This window comes from Eleutherodactylus coqui, chromosome 2 (assembly GCF_035609145.1).
Source record: "Eleutherodactylus coqui strain aEleCoq1 chromosome 2, aEleCoq1.hap1, whole genome shotgun sequence".
NCBI lineage: Eukaryota > Metazoa > Chordata > Amphibia > Anura > Eleutherodactylidae > Eleutherodactylus > Eleutherodactylus coqui.
Window position 1 is genome coordinate 298128450 of NC_089838.1, and position 22866 is coordinate 298151315.

At 45.1% G+C, this 22866-nt stretch overlaps 1 protein-coding gene across 1 annotated transcript in view; it reads right to left on the reverse strand.

Moving 5' to 3' along the window:
* The window catches only part of IKBKB (inhibitor of nuclear factor kappa B kinase subunit beta), a 33972-nt gene extending 11895 nt beyond the window's left edge, over positions 1-22077 (reverse strand). Inside the window, exons 1-14 of the mRNA XM_066593407.1 lie at positions 21949-22077; positions 16278-16400; positions 16087-16181; positions 15639-15756; positions 13385-13454; positions 13186-13274; positions 10956-11045; positions 9244-9368; positions 9054-9161; positions 5917-6046; positions 5512-5706; positions 3542-3656; positions 3102-3225; positions 1958-2109 (exon numbers count right to left, since the gene is read on the reverse strand). Coding sequence (XP_066449504.1) covers positions 1958-2109; positions 3102-3225; positions 3542-3656; positions 5512-5706; positions 5917-6046; positions 9054-9161; positions 9244-9368; positions 10956-11045; positions 13186-13274; positions 13385-13454; positions 15639-15756; positions 16087-16181; positions 16278-16400; positions 21949-21960 — 1546 coding nt within the window. The 5' untranslated portion in view covers positions 21961-22077. The remainder of the gene's footprint in view (positions 1-1957; positions 2110-3101; positions 3226-3541; positions 3657-5511; positions 5707-5916; positions 6047-9053; positions 9162-9243; positions 9369-10955; positions 11046-13185; positions 13275-13384; positions 13455-15638; positions 15757-16086; positions 16182-16277; positions 16401-21948) is intronic.
* Between the last annotated feature and the right edge of the window lie 789 nt (positions 22078-22866).

Sequence of the window (22866 nt, forward strand, 5' to 3'; positions counted from 1 at the left end):
TGCGTTTTTCTAGCGTCTAGCGTTTTTCTAGCGTTTTTCTAGCGTTTTTCTAGCGTTTTTCTAGCGTTTTTCTAGCGTTTTTCTAATTTTTTTTTTTTTTTTATTTTATTTTTTTCTATATGTTTATGTAATAATATTTACAACATACCAAATGAATAACCTTATCCTGTTATGTTAAGTCGGTACATGATATGATGATCCATAAACATTGTTCTTTCCTCAAAGTATGTTATCCTTACATATATTAATATGCTACCACATAAATTGTCTGTGGTTTATATATGGATCAATAAGTAAATTGCCTTTATTTCCTTGAAACTCTGATCCTTTCTTTATAATGTCCATCAAGTTTATTTAAATATTTATTTTTTGTCCTACAATATATATCTTTTACTATATATTCTATATGCAAATAGACGTGTGTCGGTTCCTGCAGGAGGAACTGACCATGACAACAAGGTTGAGATAATCAATGCAGGGGTTAACTACATGTGTTTTTAATTCACTAATTATATGTTAAGCCTTTTAAAAGTCCATACAATGTCTGTCAGTTAGAGGTGAGCAAGGTTCTGCGAACCGAAACGCGTACTCTGTTTGTCTGTATGAGCACGAAGTTATTGGAATAAAAGCAAGGTTCTTCACAATAGCCGGACTCCTGCATTTGAAATATATGTGTCTAACTAAAGCCAAAGTAGCCGGATGGCAATGTGAAGGCTTGTGAGTATACCTGCTTATGGGACCAAGACTGCAGCGCAAGAAAGCAAGGTGGGACAGTTTATTTTTTGTTTCATATATTTGGATGTAATAACAGTTGGAGCTGCTCGTGCTTGTCGGACAATCAGACATTCCTCTCTACTGGTGATCTGTAGGGTGCGTCCTGAGCCCGGTCACGTTGTGTGCCCTCACCCATCCACTGGTCCAACACCTCCTAACATCCTAACAGTCTGGTCAGAACGGCCCGGTGGGGGACAATTCATCGATACGACCATCCAGCTTCTCACACCCCAATAATACGCCCCTCAGACTCTGGTAACGGGGTGAAATCTCTTCTCTGCGTCGTAGAGACGTCTAGTGGTCAACAAGCTCTACACAAGCAGAAGAAGAGGTCACTACACACAAGGAGCCTCCGAGAGCCTCTTATAGGCCAAGGATAGAGCCACGTTTAGGACCTCAGGTGACAAGATGGTTCACCTAATCACCACAATTCTCATCATTTACGTATCTGCCTGAGATGGAACTGCAGGACGAGACTTGCAGCAAAACGACAACTTCTTCTAGGGGTGGGATTTGTCCTGGACAAAGAGTGCCCATGTAAGGTGCTGTGTCTGGTATGAAGTGAAGTGGGTGCAGCGCTCATTGGAGCGCTGTGGCCACTTCCATCAGCTGATCAGTGCGAGTCCCAGGTGGAAGACCCCCAACCGATCTGATGACCTTTAAGCTGGCCAAACACATTGGATAAAAGGTTAGCCTATCTACTGATGTCAGGGCAATTGGCTGACAATCCTATGTATAGGGGGGCAGCCCGACAATTCCTCAACATTTAACTATTCAAACATTTGTGGTGCCATCAGCCTAAATGATAATCACAGACTGCGTGTTCACATGCTGAAAAGACTACAATATCGCAGTCTGTCCAAATATTTGCCTGTATTAGATGAAAAGATATTCGTCACTCTTTATAAATATTTGCTATCCTTATAACGGATGTTTACTCCATATTTTATAGCAACATCCAATTTCTTCTATCACTCGCTTGCAGTACCGCTTCTGACCACAGCAGATGTTACATGCTCTTCATAGACACTAAAAGCAACAGCGCCCCCAGACCCAATATAACCGGCCTCCAAATGTTTTACAGTAACATGCTATTTAGAGATGGCAGACTTAGAAAAACACATAGTACCCCCTTTCACCCCACAATTATTACAGGGATTGGTCCTCAGACGGGAGAACTTACTGATTCCAAACTCCATCTGTTCGCTGTATTTTTCGAGGTCGATCTGGATGCTACTTCTGAAGAAATCCAGCTTGGCCTTTAGCTGCTCACACTCCGAAGTCATCAGGTTCTTCTTCTTGGAGAGTTCCGTGTTGTACCGCAGCAGGTTCACCCTAAAATACACAACGCCACATTACAGAGAACCAATAAAAAGCATGGGCTTGTGTGGCTATAGTTCATTTTCTTTAACCCCTTAAGGATACGGCCATTTCCCCCTCCAGTAATTTCCATTGGTACCATTTTTGGAGTACATATGACATTGTGATCGCTTTTATGGACGCAGCAATACCAAATATATACTTTTTAATTCTTTTATTATAAATATAGCAAAAGTTCCTTTTTTTTTAAAACTTATTACCCTGATCCCCTCCATACAAACCCCGAAACTTCATGATGTAAATGTATGTCCTGGAGGGTTAAAGGGGTTTTCCAGTGAAATACTATTGATGACCTTTTATCAGGATAGGTCATCAATAGTTGATCGGCTGGAGGCTGTCGCTCGGGACCCCGACCGATCAGCTGAGCGGGCGCATGCTCTCAGCGCCACAATAACACAGAGGTCGGAGCGGAAGCCCCCACGCAGACCTCTGTGCAGTGGCCGGCGCTTGATGAGAGCCATGCCCATTTCCAAAGCACGGGCCACTATATGGGAGGTCGGCGTGGAGATGTCCGCTCCAAATACATAGAGGTGAAAGCGGAAGCTTCTGCGCCAACCTTCGTATAGTAGCCGGCGCTTGTAACTACAGGCACGGCTCCCATTGATTTCAATGAGAGCCGTGCCTGCAGTTACAAGCACTGGCCACTACAGGAAGGTCAGCGCAGAGGCTTCTACTCCGACCTCTATGTTATTATGGTGCTGACAACATGTGCCGGCTTGACTGATCAGTCAGGGTCCCGAGCGACAGACCCTAGCCGATGAACTATTGATGACCTATCCTGAGGATAGGTCATGAAGAGTATTTCCATGGAAAACCCCTTTAAGGGGTTAATCAGACCTCTCCTAGTCCATGTAGTCTGATAAATGGCCGCTTGTTTGCAGCACAGAACTGCAATTTAGCAGGAAAATTCACAACACCAAGAGGCCTGATAATCCGGCATCACTCACATAGTTGCACGCTGTCCCATCTGCAGACGGGCGCAATCCTCTCTTAATGTCCGTATTGTCTGCCATATCTGTCCCCACACCCTACGGAGATGGACGTACGTCAACGGATGCTTGGGCTCCTGCACTGCAAAGACGGAACGAGACAAACAAGATCAGACGTTACATCTATGGCACAGAAACATCCCCAAAGGGGAAAGTCTACCCAAAACTGAACTCCCGACAATCTATAGAGAGGGTTGGTGGAAGCCGCACAGCAGAAGTCAATGTAATAGAGACTACCACCACTTCTCTTCCATTGGAAGAGTACAGATCCTGAAATCATGGGTGCCCTATCACGGGGCACTATACAACGCTGAGCCACAATATAGCCGTCTGCATGAGGCCCATCTCCGGCAGTATCATTGCTCCAAATGAAGAATCGGGTGCAAAATAATACTTACACACATAGGCAACACCTTCAGGGTGGGGACGAAGCGAAATCTGGGGTTCATACACGGTTTTCCGGTTATCAAAGAGAAATATAAGGTCACTTTCTCCCTGACGGCCATCGTTTATCTGAGAGAAGAAACAAAATAATGTCATAAACTGAAGCTGACTGATCTACCGGTAAGCACAAGCCTGCGCTTTATATACATCAGTCAGCTGGTAGAATATGAAAACCAGGGGGAAAATGTATTTAGACCGGCATTTCAAACGACAATCTTAGTATTATTTCCCAAAGCGCACAATGCGCCTAATTTAGGAACAGGCGCAACTTGTCACCTCCGTGCGCCTACACAAAAATATACGGCAGGTCTAACCTGACATATACACACTGGTATAGTTTATGCTAGTTTCTGGCCTAATTTATACATAAATGTGTTGGTCCAGGGTGGCCACACTCCCTCGAATAAGGTGAAGAAAGTGGTAGACGGCGGCACAGACCGCCAAAAGGCGCAAATATTTTGCACAAGTGTGCCTTGCGCAAAATTTTGAGACCATTTTTAATGCCAGAAGCTGACACAAAATGTTTCATAAGTGTTCCTCCGCCATATAATTATGTAAGATCCTCTAAATCATCAAAACTGTTCTGACTAGGGATGAGCGAGTATACTCACTAAGGCACATTACTCGAGCGAGTAGTGCCTTAGCCGAGTATTTCCCCGCTCGTCTCTAAAGATTCGGGGGCCGGCGCGGGTGATAGGTGAGTTGCGGGGGGGGGAGAGAGGGAGAGAGAGAGATCTCCCCTCTGTTCCTCTCCGCTCTCCCCTGCCGCGCCCCGAATCTTTAGAGACGAGCGGGGAGATACTCGGCTAAGGCACTACTCGCTCGAGTAATGTGCCTTAGCGAGTATACTCGCTCATCTCTAGTTCTGACCCTTCATGGTATGGACTCAAGCCCAAGCCACAGTCTTCCATTGTTCCATGGTCCAGTACGGACGCTCATGTGCGTATTTCAGTAGGCAGGGGTCAATATAGTGGCCAACCTGTGACTCCACAGTCCATTACACAACAAGCTGTGATGTCCTGTGTGATCTGACAGCTCTATCATCGCCAGCAGGAGCTCTTCTGTGGGATCAGACCAGACTGACAAGCCTTCCCCACACACACATGAATGAGCCTTGGGTGCCAATAACCTTGTTGCTGGTTTATTGCCTGTCCTTACTTGCACCAATATTAGTAGGTACTAACCACTGGATACCAGGAACACCCCACAAGACCTGCTGTTTTAGAGATCCTCTGACCCAGTTGTCCCGACATTACAATTTGGTCTTGGTCACTGCCTTTTTTCCCTGCATCCAAGACCTTAACTTTTAAAACTGTGTGTTCATTTGTTTCCTCATATATCCCATCCCTGTTGTGATATATCCCATCGCCATTGTGATAAGATAATGATTATTATTCATATCGCCTGTCAGTGAATTTTATGGCTGATAAAAAGCTCAACGTGTCTCCATGGTAACAGACTACATATAATCCCTGTGTAGTCTGATCCTGCAGTCATATTCCCCTTCTATCCATCCTCTTTCTTTCCTCCCACCATACATTCGGTAGGTTATCAAGCAGTAGGGGAGGTGAGCTGGAGACGGCTGTGACTGCAGGATCAGACTACAAAACGGGTATTTTTGGTATAACTTACTGTAAAATCTCTTTCTCGTCACGTTCATTGGGGGACACAGCCAGACCATGGCAGTGGCTATATCCCCATGGTCTGGCTGTGTCCCCCAATGATACGGATGAGAATTACATATAGCCAAGATGAGAATATTTCCGCCCAAAGCGATACATTTTTAACATTACCCAAGGTTTCTGCATTGATGCGTCCATAGTGACGTTACGTCATCCAGCCACAGCATCACTATGGAGGAAACATCCCTGCATCCTGCTAGCACATAAGGTGTCCAGGACAGCAATTGAGTGTATGTTCTCACCATGTTGTCAGACACGTATTGGATTAGAGGCTGGTGGGGATTTAAGGCCAAGCCAGAAGCTTGTAGCAACTCCTGATCTTCTTCTGGTATCTCTGTGTCTTGCTGCAGGCGGCTCTTCAGAGACTGCAGGTTCTCTCCTTCCGTCACAGGATAGGTGTGCACGCGGCCGGACACCATGTTCAGCACCGACAGCAGCTGCCAATAAATATACGAACAGAGAGGATGACATAGATCTGTAATACACTATAGCGGGGTGAATTGGCCATGCTGAAGGTTTTCAAAACACCCAATAAATGACATCGGAGGAATCAGTTTGGGATTTATTCCATCACAGACTTTTAGGATTGATGATCCAACTGCTGGCATCTGATTCAGACCTAGGACTATTTTGCTGTGGAAACCTACCTTGAGGTTAAGAATGTCATCCAATGCCTGAAAGCAGCCAATTTCTGGATTTTGTGGATCTGTGCCCCTTTGTCTCGGGTGCCACATTAGCATGCGCTGTAGCCAGCGCTCTAATTTACTAGCCAAGATGCTGGAAGAAAAAAAAAAAAAATCAGTTGTTAGAGTTTAGACCCCTATAAAGACACTTACTGTAGTATTAAACAGTCATCAGCTTTTCATATATGAAATACAGCCTAGAAACATTTCCAGTAGTCAATACAGATTACACTTGGAAGAGGAGGAGGTGGTGGTGGTGGTCGTCATCTAGCCTGGTTTTGGGGCGGTTGTTATACAATTGTCTCACTGCTGATGCATTAGTCTGGGTCAGTTGACCACACTGCTGTCCCCCTGCCATGTTTGAGGAGGAGTTGCCCGCTGCCTTGGGGGGTCACACTGGACTCTGACCTCTCCTTTACCCCCCATATCCAATCTCTGGCCCAAACATGCCACCTGCACCTCAGAAATATTGCTAAAATCCAGTCGTTCCTCACCACGAACATGTTGAAGACACTCGTGGTCGCCCTCATCCACTCCCGACTCGACTACTGCAACTCGCTAGTCATTGGCCTTCCCCGCACTAGACTCGCTCCACTCCAATCCATACTAAATGCGGCAGCTAGGCTCATTTTTCTACCCAGCTGTTACTCAGACGCTTCTGCACTATGCCAGTCACTGTATTGGCTGCCCATTCACTGCAGAACTGAATTTAAACTCCTCACCCACAAAGCTCTCCATGGCGCCGCGCCACTGTACATCACCTCCCTCCTGTCCGTACACCACCCAGCCCGCTCACTCCGATTCGCTAATACACTCAGACTAAACACCCCTCTAAAACGAACCTCACATGCTCGCCTACAGGACTTCACCAGAGGATGAGTGCTGCTCTGGTGCTCTACCCCAAGGCACCCTGGCAATTCCCGATGCACGAAATTTCAGACGTGTCTTAAAAACGCACCTCTTCAGGGAAGTATACGAAATCCCCTGACCTAGTTTCCCGCCCCTCCCTATGGCTCCCCACACCTTTCACCCTGCCTATTACATATGACCTCTACCCCTGCACCTCCTTACCACTCCACCCTGTTTGCTTTCTAATAACTGATTTCCACATGAAATTCCCTATCGCCTGTGTTCCCCATGCTTCACTCCCCCCCCCTGAACCTCCTGTACCACCCCCACCCCATTTGTTTCAAACTGATTGTCCCCCACATTGTAATTGTTGTATTGTTTTGCATTTATCCCATGCCTAAAAGTGCTGCGGAATAAGTTGGCGCTATACAAATAAAGATTTATTATTAAAGTTCCTCATTGACTAGCCTCTCATTAAACATTCCTGACTTCCGCAGTGTGATGCTGGTTATAGCAAAAACTATGTGCGTCTAATCCAGTGTTCCTTGTTTATTTCTAGAACTATGTTCCAGGCTAGCTTGTTCTTGTAATTGTACTTTTGTTCCAGTGGTTACATCTAGTATTGTCGTTGCTTCCTAGCCTCGTGGTTTTTTTTTTGTCTGTGCCTTACTTGTTTGTATCGGCTTGGTCTTGCTTCTTAGTTCAGTTTTGCTTTGTTTAGCTTTCTTGTCATTGGCTGTTGTTTTCTGTCGTTTGTCAGGGATAGTGTTTCAGATGGGGTTTCCATTAGGGATAGCTAAGGATTACCCAGGGACAGCGGTGTCTGATGTTAGGATCAGTATAGGGGATAGATTAGGAAAAAATCTTAGGGAGAGTTAGTGTTTGGGATTAGCTACTGCCAGGTGCGATTTAAAAAAAAATATCTGCTCAATTATCTGACTACCATCATCACTATTCAATGAGCAGCACCATTCTGTTCCTGTCATCTATTGGCAAATCCCTAGTCTTGCATTTATGTTTCCCATGTTTGCTCTTGCGCCTGTCCAGTGGTTACAAATTTCAACTCTATGGTAAGCTGGGGTATTCGAGTACTAGAAAATATAGTTAGTACCAGGAAGCGCAATTGCTATAGGTGAAGTCAAGTTCTGCTGTCTAGTGTTCAGCTGGCATCACTACACAAGAGTCCCCTCCCTCTACTTGTCATATGCAGCTTTTAAGCCAATTGCAATCTATACAGATCTCTTCACTGGACTTCCTTAAAGTGAATATCCATATTGTATATTTGTGGCGGTCACATTTTGTCTGCTACAGAACTCCAAATGCCCTTTAGAAACCTAATACAAAATGATACATTTTTGTCTCTCTGCAGCCGCCACTAGGGGGAGCTTACTGCATACACCAAATACATTGAACTTAGTAAGTGGTAAGCTTAGAAATGGTAAGCTTCAGGCCTCTTTCACATGAGTGACAGACATCGACGCGAGAAAAATCGCTGCGATTTCTGTGCAATATCTACGCGTTTTCTCGTGGCGATAGCACGATTTTGTTGTGCTCTTTTGCCGGGATTTTAAAGATATATGCCCTAGCTGCGTTTAAAAATACGATACATTACCTAACAGGCGCTGTCCCGCTCTGCTGCGCTTCTCCTACCGAAGCTCAACCACACTTGTTTGCAGTCTTCAGCAAAACAGCATCAAACAAAACATCGCTAATGTTGGGGAACCCATAGGAAAGCATCGGCTTCTCATACATGCCGTTTGTAGCGCTGTCGCATCGCTGGGAAAGTCGCGCAATTTTGTAGCCCGTGTGAAAGCGGACTAACATACCGTGTTTCCCCGAAAATAAGACATTATATTAATTTTTGTTCAAAAAGGTTTAACTTTTTTACATGTTTAGCTGCCTGGACACTATTTAAATTGACTTTTTAAATTAACTGTTAGCAGGGCTTAATTTTGGAGGAGGGCTTATATTTCAAGCATCCTCAAAAAGCCTGAAAAATCATTTTGCAACCTCAAAAATTCTGGAAAATCATGCTGTGTCTTATTTTCAGGGTATGTCTTATTTTCAGGGAACCAGGGTAGTAGCAGATAGTTTAAAGGAGTACGCTCTCCTTAGAAACCTATAGCAAATCCACCAAACATGCCACAAATGTCTGAGGTGGGACCAACATCTATCTCTAGAACAAGTAACCCCCGAATCCCAAAGTCTTGACCAGATGAAGCAGCGGCAGAGATGAGTAAATACATTCTTACCCACTGAGGTGATTCGGAGAGGGCAGGACACTGGAGAAGTTTACGGCTCCTGAGGGGTATTCATACACCACGATGTGCTCGTTGCTCTTCTCACGGACCTTATTGTGCCTGCCAAAACATATGATAGGTGAGAAGTCATAAGGTTAGAAGAGGTAAGCACTCGGTAAAGCAGTATATAACCAAGTCTCACCACTGCACGGGCTGCCAGTTCGGAAGAAAAGGACGAAATCCGGTTATACACTCAAAGGCCAGCGTGCCAAAACTCCAGTAGTCTACAGTCACCGTGTACTTCTGCTGCTCCAGTAACTCCGGGGCCTGAGACATGTAAAGAGAATAGATGGGAAGGAAGGGAGGGAAGCTACAGGGCAAAGCTAAAATGGATAAAGGGTTTGAGGTACTAGTGGATAGTAAATGAGCCTTAACCTGTTTAGGACCAGCCACTGTAAATTTACGGCAGCTGGTCCTGGGCTTAGAGAACCGCTGATTCTAATCTAATCGTAAAATTACCGCGGTGCTTTAAGGGGGGGAGGGGGGTCATGTGACCTCCTGGGATTCCCTGCTACTGCAGAGCTGGAGGGTCAGACTAGACTCTGGCAGCTCTGCAGGTGACTAATGTCACCACAGGGGTTGCTTTCCCCTGTAACTAGGGCTCCTATGGACGCCCCAGCTACAGTGGGAAAGTGTCAAATAAAGGAAAAAAAAAAAAAGAATGTCCCCCAGAGGTCTTATATGACGTCATGGGGGACACAGATAGTAAAACACACAATACCATACATCAGTAAGACAAAATAACAGAATAAAACAACAATACGTACAAAAGAAAGAGAATAACACAAAGCAGACGCCAACAAAAACCGTCGCCGTATGCGCCCTGTAAACCAAAACCATACATACTATATATCAAAATGTCTGAAACAAATAGAGGAACCCATTCCCATACTTTATTTTAGTGAAAATATAAAAATAATTTTAAAAAAACCTCTAAATGTTTAAAAAAAAATCATTTTTTTTAGCATTTTAACCCCAATAAAACTGAAAAAAAGTCAGTGAAAAAGATATTAAAAAATATAGTCCTATATGTCACGGAAAAAAAACGCAGCAAAAATAATTTTGGTAGCTAAAGGAAAAAAAAATGGAGCAGTAAAACCACCGCATGGATAAAATCCCTAAAAAGTGTCTGGTCCTTAAGGTACAAAACAGCTTGGTCCTTAAGGGGTTAAGCAACCAATGCCAGGCAGCTTCTGCCAAGGTAAGTAAGATCATGGGATTCATCAAAAGGCCCTTAGTTACGCGCAGGCCAGACCATACTTTGAGGATTTTATTATCCTTCTTTATAGGGATAATTGTGAGGGGTGCAGGGGCGATGCATGACACCCTGTATACAGTTTTTCTGTGGCGTTCATTTAAAGTGGTTGAGCTAGGATTTAAAGTTAGGGGATAACATTGTGTTTGGTGGGAGTTTGACCGTGGGACCTCCACTGATCCCAAGTACAGGGCTCCGCTGCATCCTGAGATGAAGGCAGTGACTATCACACAAGCACACCACCGCTACATTAATTTCAACAGGGCTGTCGGGGATGCCGAGCTCAAGCCCTCAGCTATTTCTGGCGGTCCTATTAAAATGAATGGAACGGTGATGCATGATATGTGACCGGCACCCTCTGTTATCGCTGGCGGTCCTAATGAAATGAACGAAGCAGCGGTGTACATGTGCGACCGTGGCAGCTCTCACTGCAGGACTCGCCAAAAACTCGTTGTTAGGATCGGTAGGAGTTGTAGTAGTCGGACCTCCACCAAACTGAAAGCTATCCTGTGGAGAACTTACAACGGTGGCATGACTGATTTATGTATGAACTGGTTTCATCAATACGGACTATGTAACTGTATACTCTAAGGACTCACCAGATACTGCAAGGTGCCCACAAATGAGGTGCACAGGCTGCCCTGATCCAGCTCCTTGGCATATCCCAGATCAATTATCTTATGGATGAACTGAGGAAAAAAAGGGAATAAATAAGTATTAAATATATTACACAGACTCTTCAGCCACAAATTAGTCAGTTTACATTGAACCTGCCCCCTCCTTACAGCAGCATAAACTAGCTTTTGGTGCCGCTAGGGGAGGTGACGGGGAGCCGGGCGATGTACTTTTTACAGTATACTACAAGTTTGATGATACACAGATAGGCTGTTAGATGAACTGAAGTAGCCTGAAAAGTTAGTGTCAATTTAGTGTAAAAATCAGGAGATTCCATCAGATCTCCGCTACTATGATTAACCTTAGATCTCCAAATAAGAGGGACACCGAAGTAGTTCTTTATCCACCCACTGGTCACACCTGAACAATTTTTTTCCTTCATCATCTACTTTTTACTGGAACCCTTTTAATAATCCACATGACTCTTTGATTGCTTTCTACTCTGCTTTTTTTGTGAACAGAGCTATACAAAATTAGCTATTTTTGCCATGTTTTTCCTCAGGATGTGCACTGTGCGGGGTAAGTAATGCAATAACTTTTTTCTGTGGAGGTCTTGGAGGTCCGATGGCTTACAAAGGCATCCCCCCTTCCCCCCGGTCACCCTTTTATATGCAGTTGTTGAATTGACCACGGCACGTAGAGGGTTAATTAGCGAGGATCGGAGGTTTCTCTGGGACCCCCACTAATCAAGAGAACATGAGTTCTGTGTCACCTGAATGACTTGTGCATGCCCACTGCCAATGCACTTATCTATACCGGACAGAGCCCAGTGCTGTACATGACCCCTCATCAGAAAGACCCTTATCCCCCATCCTATGGACAGGTGATAAGGTTATATCTGGGGACAACCCATTTAAAAAAAAGGGATGTATCGTTTCAAAATAAACATTTTTTTAATGGATGGGCATGCCTTAAAATAAAAAAAAAATGTAAATAAAAAAAAAGCATACTCACCAGACTTTGGTCCCCTGAGGCACCACTAACCGGCTCTCATTGCTCCATCCCTGTCCTCCAACGCAGGAAGACAGGTGACCACTGGAGCCAATTAGAGGCCGCAGAAAACTCCTGGCATCATGGTGGCCAAAATGAGAGCGCTGATGCCAGGAGATCGGAAGATGACTCTGTAGCCTCTGATTGGCTACAGCGGTCACTTGACCTCTGGCGCCGGCGGATGGCGACAGAGCAAGAAGTAATTTAGCGGGGCCCCCGAGGACCGAGGGCAGGTGGGCATGTATTATTTTTACTTAAATATATGCCCAGCCATTAAAATTGTTTATATTAAAACACAACAACCTCTTTACCAGCATCCATTAGAACCAATGGACTGTCCATACAATGCTCAGATGTACTGTGTCCTTCACCATCTAGGTCACACGTGTCAAAGACAAGGCCAGCGGGCCACTGACCTCCTCCCCAGCACATGTATGTGCCGACCTGTACGCAACACAGATACCAGGGTGGTGAGAAGCTAGCCATCATAGACTGTTTTGCAGCCGCCGGACCTGCAGGCTAAGTGAGTGTAACGCCTTTAGGGATGCGGCCCGGCCCTGAGGTTAATAGGGGGGTTACTATTAATATTGGGCATACTATGCGGGTCAATAATTACTACTGGAGGTCCAATATATGGAAGACTATTACTACTGCGGCGACTATGGGGATCACTATTAGGGCTTGTTCACATAGGCGCATTTTGCTCATGCATATACGCAGCATGTTTTTTGGCCGCTCCAGCATGTTTTCGTGTACACTAATATACTAAGTATTTGTGCATGCAAAAAAGAACATAAACGGACCCATTGAAATGGCGCACAAACATGCAGAGACTGCGCAGGCTTCCTGCATATGTACTGCGTATTTCCATGGCCTATTCACTGCAATGGCCTGTTGCAATCCATAATATGCACAGTAATAGGTCATGCCACATATAGATATGCCACGTACTACGCAAATCCGCTCGTGTGAACAAGCCCTTACTATACAGTCGTACAATTATAAATCGGCCCTTTGAAGGCAGATGTGGCCCTGAATGTAAATGAGTGACAGCCCTGATCTAGGTGGAGCAAAGATATGTGGCCAACCGTCCCCTCCATATACAGTAATGAAGCCTCTATATTCCATATCACGCATCTCTTGTTCAGTTAGGACTCCTCTTACCCGATGCTCTTCCTGCTGTAAGACAATGTTCTCCGGTTTGAGGTCTCGGTGAATGATTCGATTCTCATGGAGATAACGAAGAGCAGAGGCTGAAGGGAAAAGGTATCACAGATGGAAGCTTAATGACATCTACACAGTGAAATACATAACGCACATGTAATATACAGCACATGGCGGCCAATATGGGGGGGTCACTCACAGATGTCCGACAGCAGGCTCAGGATGGGACCTTCCTTAACTCCACAGCAGTTTTCATAGTGGTTTAGGTGCTGCATGGAGAAGAAGACGACATCCGTTATGGACCCAGGCGGATGTACAGTCATGTCTTACATGCAAAAATGCATGTCTTATATGCAGCATGCTCCATTTTTCTGCGGATACCACAGAAGCCGTCCGATCCGCAGGACACAGGCAGCTGACACCCCAGACGTGCCGCAGATTAGCAGGAGATTTTTTTTTTTTAAATGAACCGCGCTTGCAGAAGAAAAAAAGATCCGTCCAGGATGGAGAAGACCTGCACTGCATCCAGACAGGTATGAGAATGTCCATGGCTGCGGGCAGGTTAGGATCCTGCTGTGGGCTCCCATGAGCGGAATCCGACCCACCTATAGAGTGAGATTAGGGTGTGGTCAAGGGGCAAGACAGAACCTGGATGGGTCCTGACTCCTGTCCCAGCAGCAGATGCGGCAATACCAGAGACACAGGTTTCTGTCTTGGCAAGCAGGAAGCAGCACATACAACATCCGTATCCTGACACCATGTGGGCAGCAGCATCAGGCTGACAGATGGAGACAAACCCGTTCAGACTTGTATGCAGCCTATAGGCGCTGTGGTCTATGGAGTATGAAGGTTGAATTGAGACGTTGGGGAGAAGGCGACGGCAAAGTTGCACCGCGAGACGTTGGGGAGAAGGCGACGGCAAAGTTGCACCGCGAGACGTTGGGGAGAAGGCGACGGCAAAGTTGCACCGCGAGACGTTGGGGAGAAGGCGACGGCAAAGTTGCACCGCGAGACGTTGGGGAGAAGGCGACGGCAAAGTTGCACCGCGAGACGTTGGGGAGAAGGCGACGGCAAAGTTGCACCGCGAGACGTTGGGGAGAAGGCGACGGCAAAGTTGCACCGCGAGACGTTGGGGAGAAGGCGACGGCAAAGTTGCACCGCGAGACGTTGGGGAGAAGGCGACGGCAAAGTTGCACCGCGAGACGTTGGGGAGAAGGCGACGGCAAAGTTGGACCGCGAGACGTTGGGGAGAAGGCGACGGCAAAGTTGGACCGCGAGACGTTGGGGAGAAGGCGACGGCAAAGTTGGACCGCGAGACGTTGGGGAGAAGGCGACGGCAAAGTTGGACCGCGAGACGTTGGGGAGAAGGCGATGGCAAAGTTGGACCGCAAGACGTTGGGGAGAAGGCGACGGCAAAGTTGGACCGCAAGACGTTGGGGAGAAGGCGACGGCAAAGTTGGACCGCGAGACGTTGGGGAGAAGGCGACGGCAAAGTTGGACCGAGAGACGTTGAGAAGAAGGCGACAGCAAAGTTGGACCGAGAGACGTTGAGAAGAAGGCGACAGCAAAGTTGGACCGAGAGACGTTGGGAAGAAGGCGACGGCAAAGTTGAAGCGCAAGACGTTGGAAGAAGGCGACAGCAGAATTGGACTCCGAGACGTTGGAAGAATATGGAGGACGCCGGGAATACCAATACGGAGGCAAAAAAAACAAAACAAAACAGAAAAACTAGGTGATGCTGCATTAAAAAAAAAAAAAAAAAAAAAAAGGCCATGAAAAATAGGACCATGTAAATAAATACATAGATTTACATTATGCAAAACATGGGCCAAATATGAGGTTATAATCTGCTCTTCTGAAAATGGCCTTCATGTATGTCAGCCTTGGCAGAATTGCTGCTTGGAAAATCTGAAGCCTTTCCGTGCATTAACAATCCACAGACACCAACGTGTTCTCTATAGTTACTGGAGTGGCTTTTGGCCTCTTCATTGAAGTCTGTACCAAAAAAACGCAAATATTCTGCATCAATTCTGCTTCTGAAGTGGCATGCTGGGGATTTAAGTTACGCACCGCAAGTCAGTTTCTGCACCACTTTACGATTTAGTGTGTTTTTTCCCGCAATGTGCGGAAAGGATTTTAAAAATCATCCACATTGCCGATACTGTAGATTTGGCATAGAGACTCCGCCTTGTTCGAACATAGAATTAAAGTTACTTCCAGTTTGTCGCGTTTTAGGAATATCAGATGGGCATACGTGTTTATTGCACATCGCAACATTTCAACCATACAGCCCTATGGAGCAACTTTCCCCACAGCATGTGAGTACCCCAGGGATGACTGCGCATAGCCAGGTGCCTATTAGGACGCGCCATCATGTGAGCACCGCAGCAGTCATGGATATGCCATAAGCTATGATACAGTCCTGACAGACAGTAGAGCGGTACATTACACACCTTCCGCAGATCTCCTCCCAAGCAGAACTCCATCGCCAGCAGAGGAAGATCATTGGGTGCCAACTTCTGCAGCCCCTCCGGTACCTCTCGGGCCGACACCACGTTCTTGTGGTTTAGTCTGCAACAGAAATACAACGTGGCATCAAACCACCGACTCCACATACCTGCCATCAGGTAAAAACGTCTGTAATCAGTCTCTTTTTTCCAAGTGTTTCTGTTTCTTGGGCCGGTTTCACATTTGCGCTAGAATCTCCGGTTGGAGGTTCCATCGCAGATCTGGCACAAAAGCCGGGCAGCTGGGCGGAAAGCGAACGGACTCCATTATAGTCAATGGAGTCCGGCCAACGCTGTTCCGTTCCATCCTAAGATGGAGCCATTCGGCCGTGGGGATTCCCCCTTCCTGCTCCCAGGACGAAGCAGGAAAGGGGAATCCCCAGTGCCCACTTACTTCTTCATGATCTGAATTTCCAGGCACCATCTCTCTCGATTTTTGGGGCTCAGCTCCTGTCGGCACTGTTTAATTGCTACTTCCTCTCCCGAGTCCTAAGGAGACATAAGAGACGGAGATCATCCTGCGTCACCCAGCTTACCAGTTTTCAGTAATATAGGGGGCACCTATGGGGACTAACTGCTCCTCACCTTGTTGAGCCAGCGAAGGACGTATCCAAAGCCTCCGGTGCCTAGCCGCTCCTTCATCTCCCAGGGTCCGCAGCTTTGCGTATGCGTTGGAGGCGGCCAGCTGGTCCGGCACGCGGGGACATCCTACAGCCATGAAGTATAGGGAATAGTATTATTACACCAAGAACAGGTAATCCAGATTCAAGGGTTCCCCTTCCTCCGTCTCACAGGCTCTCACTAAACCATAATGTCCTCCCTGTATCCACTACTGCTCATGAGGCCCTTTCATGTGGGTCAGATTCTACGATTCAGCGGGAACCATCTGCGCCCGACAGATCAGCAGGCCAATTTCACATGGCCGAGCGCCCGATATCGCGTTTGTCAACGTGCTAGGTCCCCGCGAAAGCAAGACATTTTTGTGTCAAAACCGCCTCCCATCACTTTGGCGGACGATTGGCAAATGTTTCCAATGGTTTTCAATGGGAAACCTCAGAGGCAGTGCAATGTCTTTTCCGGGGGAACGCCCAAAGATAAGACATGCCGGGATTTTTTTCCCCGCACCGTGATGCAGGAAAAACAAACAAAAAATTAAAGTTAAATCACTCATATATATGACCCGTTCAACAGAATGGGCTTCATATTCGTGCGTCTCGCAATGCACAAATCTCACGCTATTTTCTCAGCCGTAGGAAATCGTCCTTTGATACGAGTTGTGAAAGACCCACTTTAAGCCACGCCCTCCACTCCAGAGAACCGCTATTGGTTAAAGGGCCCCTTGGGAATAAACAGATCAAGGGCCCCCGTAAAGCCAGTGGGTATATTCACGTGTGTTTCGCTTTTTCATGGACCTATGATCTATGTAATAAAAAAACCTTAAATTAAGTTGCAGCCTCTCCGGTCCGGGTGCGATTCTCCAGCGCATTAACAACAAAAGAAGATACAAGCGCAGTCGCACGGGGATCTGTTTTTTTTCGCGTACCTAATGACTTCAATGGGAGTTTTAAACAACCTCAGTTCGGCTACTTCCCCCCCCCCCCCCCCCTCACACACGTGGAAAACACGACAGTGATGTTCAATCCCAAAACTTAACCGTACGCACACAGCAAAATTACTCAGACTTCCAACAACCAAAATCCCATTTCCCAGTAAATAAAGTACGCAAAAAGAACGGAAATTATGGGTGAAAATTGCAAAAACGTTTGAAAATCACAAGTGACCTGTACAGGAAAAAACAACACACAAGTTGTTTTTTTTTTTTTTAGAAATTACAATCATATGGGCAGTATAGTACAGCGTGTACAGTCAGTACAGGGTATATAGTCGGTACAGCAGTGTATAGAGTCCATGCAGGGTATACAGTCGGTACAGCAGTGTATAGAGTCCATGCAGGGTATACAGTCGGTACAGCAGTGTATAGAGTCTATGCAGGGTATACAGTCGGTACAGCAGTGTATAGAGTCTATGCAGGGTATACAGTCGGTACAGCAGTGTATAGAGTCTATGCAGGGTATACAGTCGGTACAGCAGTGTATAGAGTCTATACAGGGTATACAGTCGGTACAGCAGTGTATAGAGTCCATGCAGGGTATACAGTCAGTACAGCAGTGTATAGAGTCCATGCAGGGTATACAGTCAGTACAGCAGTGTATAGAGTCCATGCAGGGTATACAGTCGGTACAGCAGTGTATAGAGTCTATGCAGGGTATACAGTCGGTACAGCAGTGTATAGAGTCCATGCAGGGTATACAGTCAGTACAGCAGTGTATAGAGTCCATGCAGGGTATACAGTCGGTACAGCAGTGTATAGAGTCTATGCAGGGTATACAGTCGGTACAGCAGTGTATAGAGTCCATGCAGGGTATACAGTCGGTACAGCAGTGTATAGAGTCCATGCAGGGTATACAGTCAGTACAGCAGTGTATAGAGTCCATGCAGGGTATACAGTCAGTACAGCAGTGTATAGAGTCCATGCAGGGTATACAGTCGGTACAGCAGTGTATAGAGTCCATACAGGGTATACAGTCGGTACAGCAGTGTATAGAGTCTATGCAGGGTATACAGTCGGTACAGCAGTGTATAGAGTCCATGCAGGGTATACAGTCAGTACAGCAGTGTATAGAGTCCATGCAGGGTATACAGTCGGTCAAGTACAGTTTATACAGTCAGTACAGAACAGTGTATACGGTCCATGCAGGGTATACAGTCGGTACAGCAGTGTATAGAGTCCATGCAGGGTATACAGTCAGTACAGCAGTGTATAGAGTCCATGCAGGGTATACAGTCGGTAAAGTACAGTTTATACAGTCAGTACAGAACAGTGTATACGGTCCGTGCAGGGTATACAGTCGGTACGGTACAGGGTATACAGTCGGGGAATACAGTATATATAGCACAGTATATACAGTGTAGAGTAAACAGTGCATATAGTACAGTGTATACAGTCAGTACAGAGCACATTGTCCGTGCAGGGTATACAGCTGGTACATAGTATACAGTATATATAGTACAGTGTATACAGCAAGTATAGAGTATACAGCACAGTATATATAGTGCAGGGTGTACAGTATATAGTCAGTACCGTATATAAAGTCTGTACAGAGTATACAGTATATATAGTACAGTGTATACAGTGGGCATAGGGTATACAGCACAGTATATATAGTGCAGGGTGTACAGTATATAGTCAGTACCGTATATAAAGTCTGTGCAGAGTATACAGTATATATAGCACAGTGTATACAGTGGGTGTAGGGTATACAGCACAGTATATATAGTGCAGGGTGTACAGTATATAGTCAGTACAGTATATACTGTCTGTGCAGAGTATACAGTATATACAGTAGGTATAGGGTATGCAGCACAGTATATATAGTACAGTGTATACAGTGAGTATAGGGTATACAGCACAGTATATGTAGTATAGTGTGCAGAGTGGGTATAGGGTATACAGCACAGTATATATAGTGGAGGGTGTACAGTATATAGTCAGTACAGTATATGCAGTCTGTGCAGAGTATACAGTATATATATTACAGTGTATACAGTGGGTGTAGGGTATACAGCACAGTATATATAGTATAGTATATAGTCAGTACAGTATATACAGTACAATGTATACGGTGGGTGTAGGGTATACAGCACAGTATATATATTACAGAGTGTACAGTATATAGTCAGTACCGTATATACAGTCTGTGCAGGGTATACAGTATATATAGTACAGTGTATACAGTGGGTATAGGGTATATAGCACAGTATATATAGTATAGTATATAGTCAGTACAGTATATATAGTACAATGTATACGGTGGGTATAGGGTATACAGCACAGCATATATAGTGCAGGGTGTACAGTATATAGTCAGTACCGTATATAAAGTCGGTGCAGAGTATACAGTATATATAGTACAGTGTATACAGTGAGCATAGGGTATACAGCACAGTATATATAGTACCGTGTATACAGTGGGTATAGTGTATACGGCACAGTATATATAGTGCAGTGTATACAGTGGGTCTAGGGTATACAGCACAGCATATATAGTGCAGGGCGTACAGTATATAAAGTCTGTGCAGAGTATACAGTATATATAGTACAGTGTATACAGTGGGTATAGGGTATACAGCACAGTATATATAGTGCAGTGTATACAGTAAGTATAGGGTATACAGCACAGTATATGTAGTATAGTGTGCAGAGTGGGTATAGGGTATACAGCACAGTATATACAGTACAGTGTATACAGTGGGTATAGGGTATACAGTACAGTGTATACAGTAAGTATAGGGTATACAGCACAGTATATATAGTACAGGGTGTACAGTATATAGTCAGTACAGTATATACAGTATACATAGTACAGTGTATACAGTGGGTATACAGCACAGTATATATAGTACAGTGTATACAGTGGGTATAGGGTATACAGCACAGTATATATAGTACAGTGTATACAGTGGGTATAGGGTATACAGCACAGTATATATAGTACAGTGTATACAGTAAGTATAGGGTATACAGCACAGTATATATAGTACAGTGTATACAGTGGGTATAGGGTATACAGCACAGTATATATAGTACAGTGTATACAGTAAGTATAGGGTATACAGCACAGTATATATAGTACAGTGTATACAGTGGGTATAGGGTATACAGCACAGTATATATAGTGCAGTGTATACAGTAAGTATAGGGTATACAGCACAGTATATGTAGTATAGTGTGCAGAGTGGGTATAGGGTATACAGCACAGTATATACAGTACAGTGTATACAGTGGGTATAGGGTATACAGTACAGTGTATACAGTAAGTATAGGGTATACAGCACAGTATATATAGTACAGGGTGTACAGTATATAGTCAGTACAGTATATACAGTATACATAGTACAGTGTATACAGTGGGTATACAGCACAGTATATATAGTACAGTGTATACAGTGGGTATAGGGTATACAGCACAGTATATATAGTACAGTGTATACAGTGGGTATAGGGTATACAGCACAGTATATATAGTACAGTGTATACAGTAAGTATAGGGTATACAGCACAGTATATATAGTACAGTGTATACAGTGGGTATAGGGTATACAGCACAGTATATATAGTACAGTGTATACAGTAAGTATAGGGTATACAGCACAGTATATATAGTACAGTGTATACAGTGGGTATAGGGTATACAGCACAGTATATATAGTACAGTGTATACAGTAAGTATAGGGTATACAGCACAGTATATATAGTGCAGGGTATACAGTATATAGTCAGTACCGTATATAAAGTCTGTACAGAGTATACAGTACAGTGTATACAGTGGGTATAGGGTATACAGCACAGTATATATAGTGCAGGGTGTACAGTATATAGTTAGTACAGTATATATAGTACAGTGTATACAGTGGGTATAGGGTATACAGCACAGTATATATAGTGCAGTGTATACAGTAAGTATAGGGTATACAGCACAGTATATATAGTACAGTGTATACAGTGGGTATAGGGTATACAGCACAGTATATATAGTGCAGGGTGTACAGTATATAGTTAGTACAGTATATATAGTACAGTGTATACAGTGGGTATAGGGTATACAGCACAGTATATATAGTACAGTGTATACAGTAAGTATAGGGTATACAGCACAGTATATATAGTGCAAGGTGTACAGTGGGTTAAGGGTATACAGCACAGCATATATAGTGCAGGGCGTACAGTATATAAAGTCTGTGCAGAGTATACAGTATATATAGTACAGTGTATACAGTGAGTATAGGGTATACAGCACAGTATATATAGTGCAGTGTATACAGTGGGTCTAGGGTATACAGCACAGCATATATAGTGCAGGGCGTACAGTATATAAAGTCTGTGCAGAGTATACAGTATATATAGTACAGTGTATACAGTGGGTATAGGGTATACAGCACAGCATATATAGTACAGTGTATACAGTAAGTATAGGGTATACAGCACAGTATATATAGTGTAGAGTGTACAGTATATAGTTAGTACAGTATACATAGTACAGTGTATACAGTGGGTATAGGGTATACAGCACAGTATATATAGTACAGTGTATACAGTGGGTATAAAGTACAGTATATATAGTGCAAGGTGTAGAGTGGGTATAGCACAGTATATACGGTCTGTGCAGGGTATACAGTCGGTGCTCCGGTGTCCCACCTGATGTGTCATGAGCCGGCTGGCAGGGGCGGGTCGGGGGGCTCAGCTCTTGGCGGTGGTGGTGCTGCTGGAGGTCCCGGCGGCCCCGCGCGCTGCTGTGTACATGCCACTTCCTCATTCACTTCCCGGTCTGACGTCACCCAGGGGCGGGGCCAGACTTAAAGAGACAGTGCGGGAGGTGACGTCACTGCTGGGCGTACACTGCACTCCTCCCACTACAGTCCATACCGCACTGTGCGGCGGTAATGCACGTTTTATGTGCATTTTCACGTCTCTGCTGCTTTATTTATCATCTGGTTACCATAGTAACCTGCTTATTGTTTTGTATGTAGTTGTGTAAGCCCCGCCTGCCGCTCGCTTGCCTGTGATTGGCCGGGAGTTTCTCCAGCGCTTCATTATTGGAACCGCATGGGATTTATTGTTCCTTTCTCACATGTGAAAAACGGATGTAAATGTGATACAAATTGTGCAGTTTTATCTCAAAACGCACCGTACACACAAGGAACGTGTACTGAAAAACCGGCGCACGGTACACAGTGACGAGAACACGGCGACCTCGCGGCGGCCGCTCACCAGCGCGGGTCTTCCGTACGATTCTGATGATTTATTTCCATCGGCCCGTAGAAAACAATAAGCCATTCTTGAACAAAAATCACCCAAAAAAACAGGACTGGCAGAAAATGATTATTTTTACCGTGTCACAGCGCATAACTCTCGCGCAATTTTCTCGCCCGCATGCAGCTGGCCTAAAGAAAAATGAGCTCTACCGGCTGCTAATAAGGCCGGTGTCACATGAGCGTGTCCATATTTGTGCCTACGAGGATTGAACGCTGCTTGTTTTGCGCTCGCATCGGCGTATTTAAGGAACTATTTCTGCACACAGGGACATGTTTGAAAAAAAACAGACCGGTAGAAATG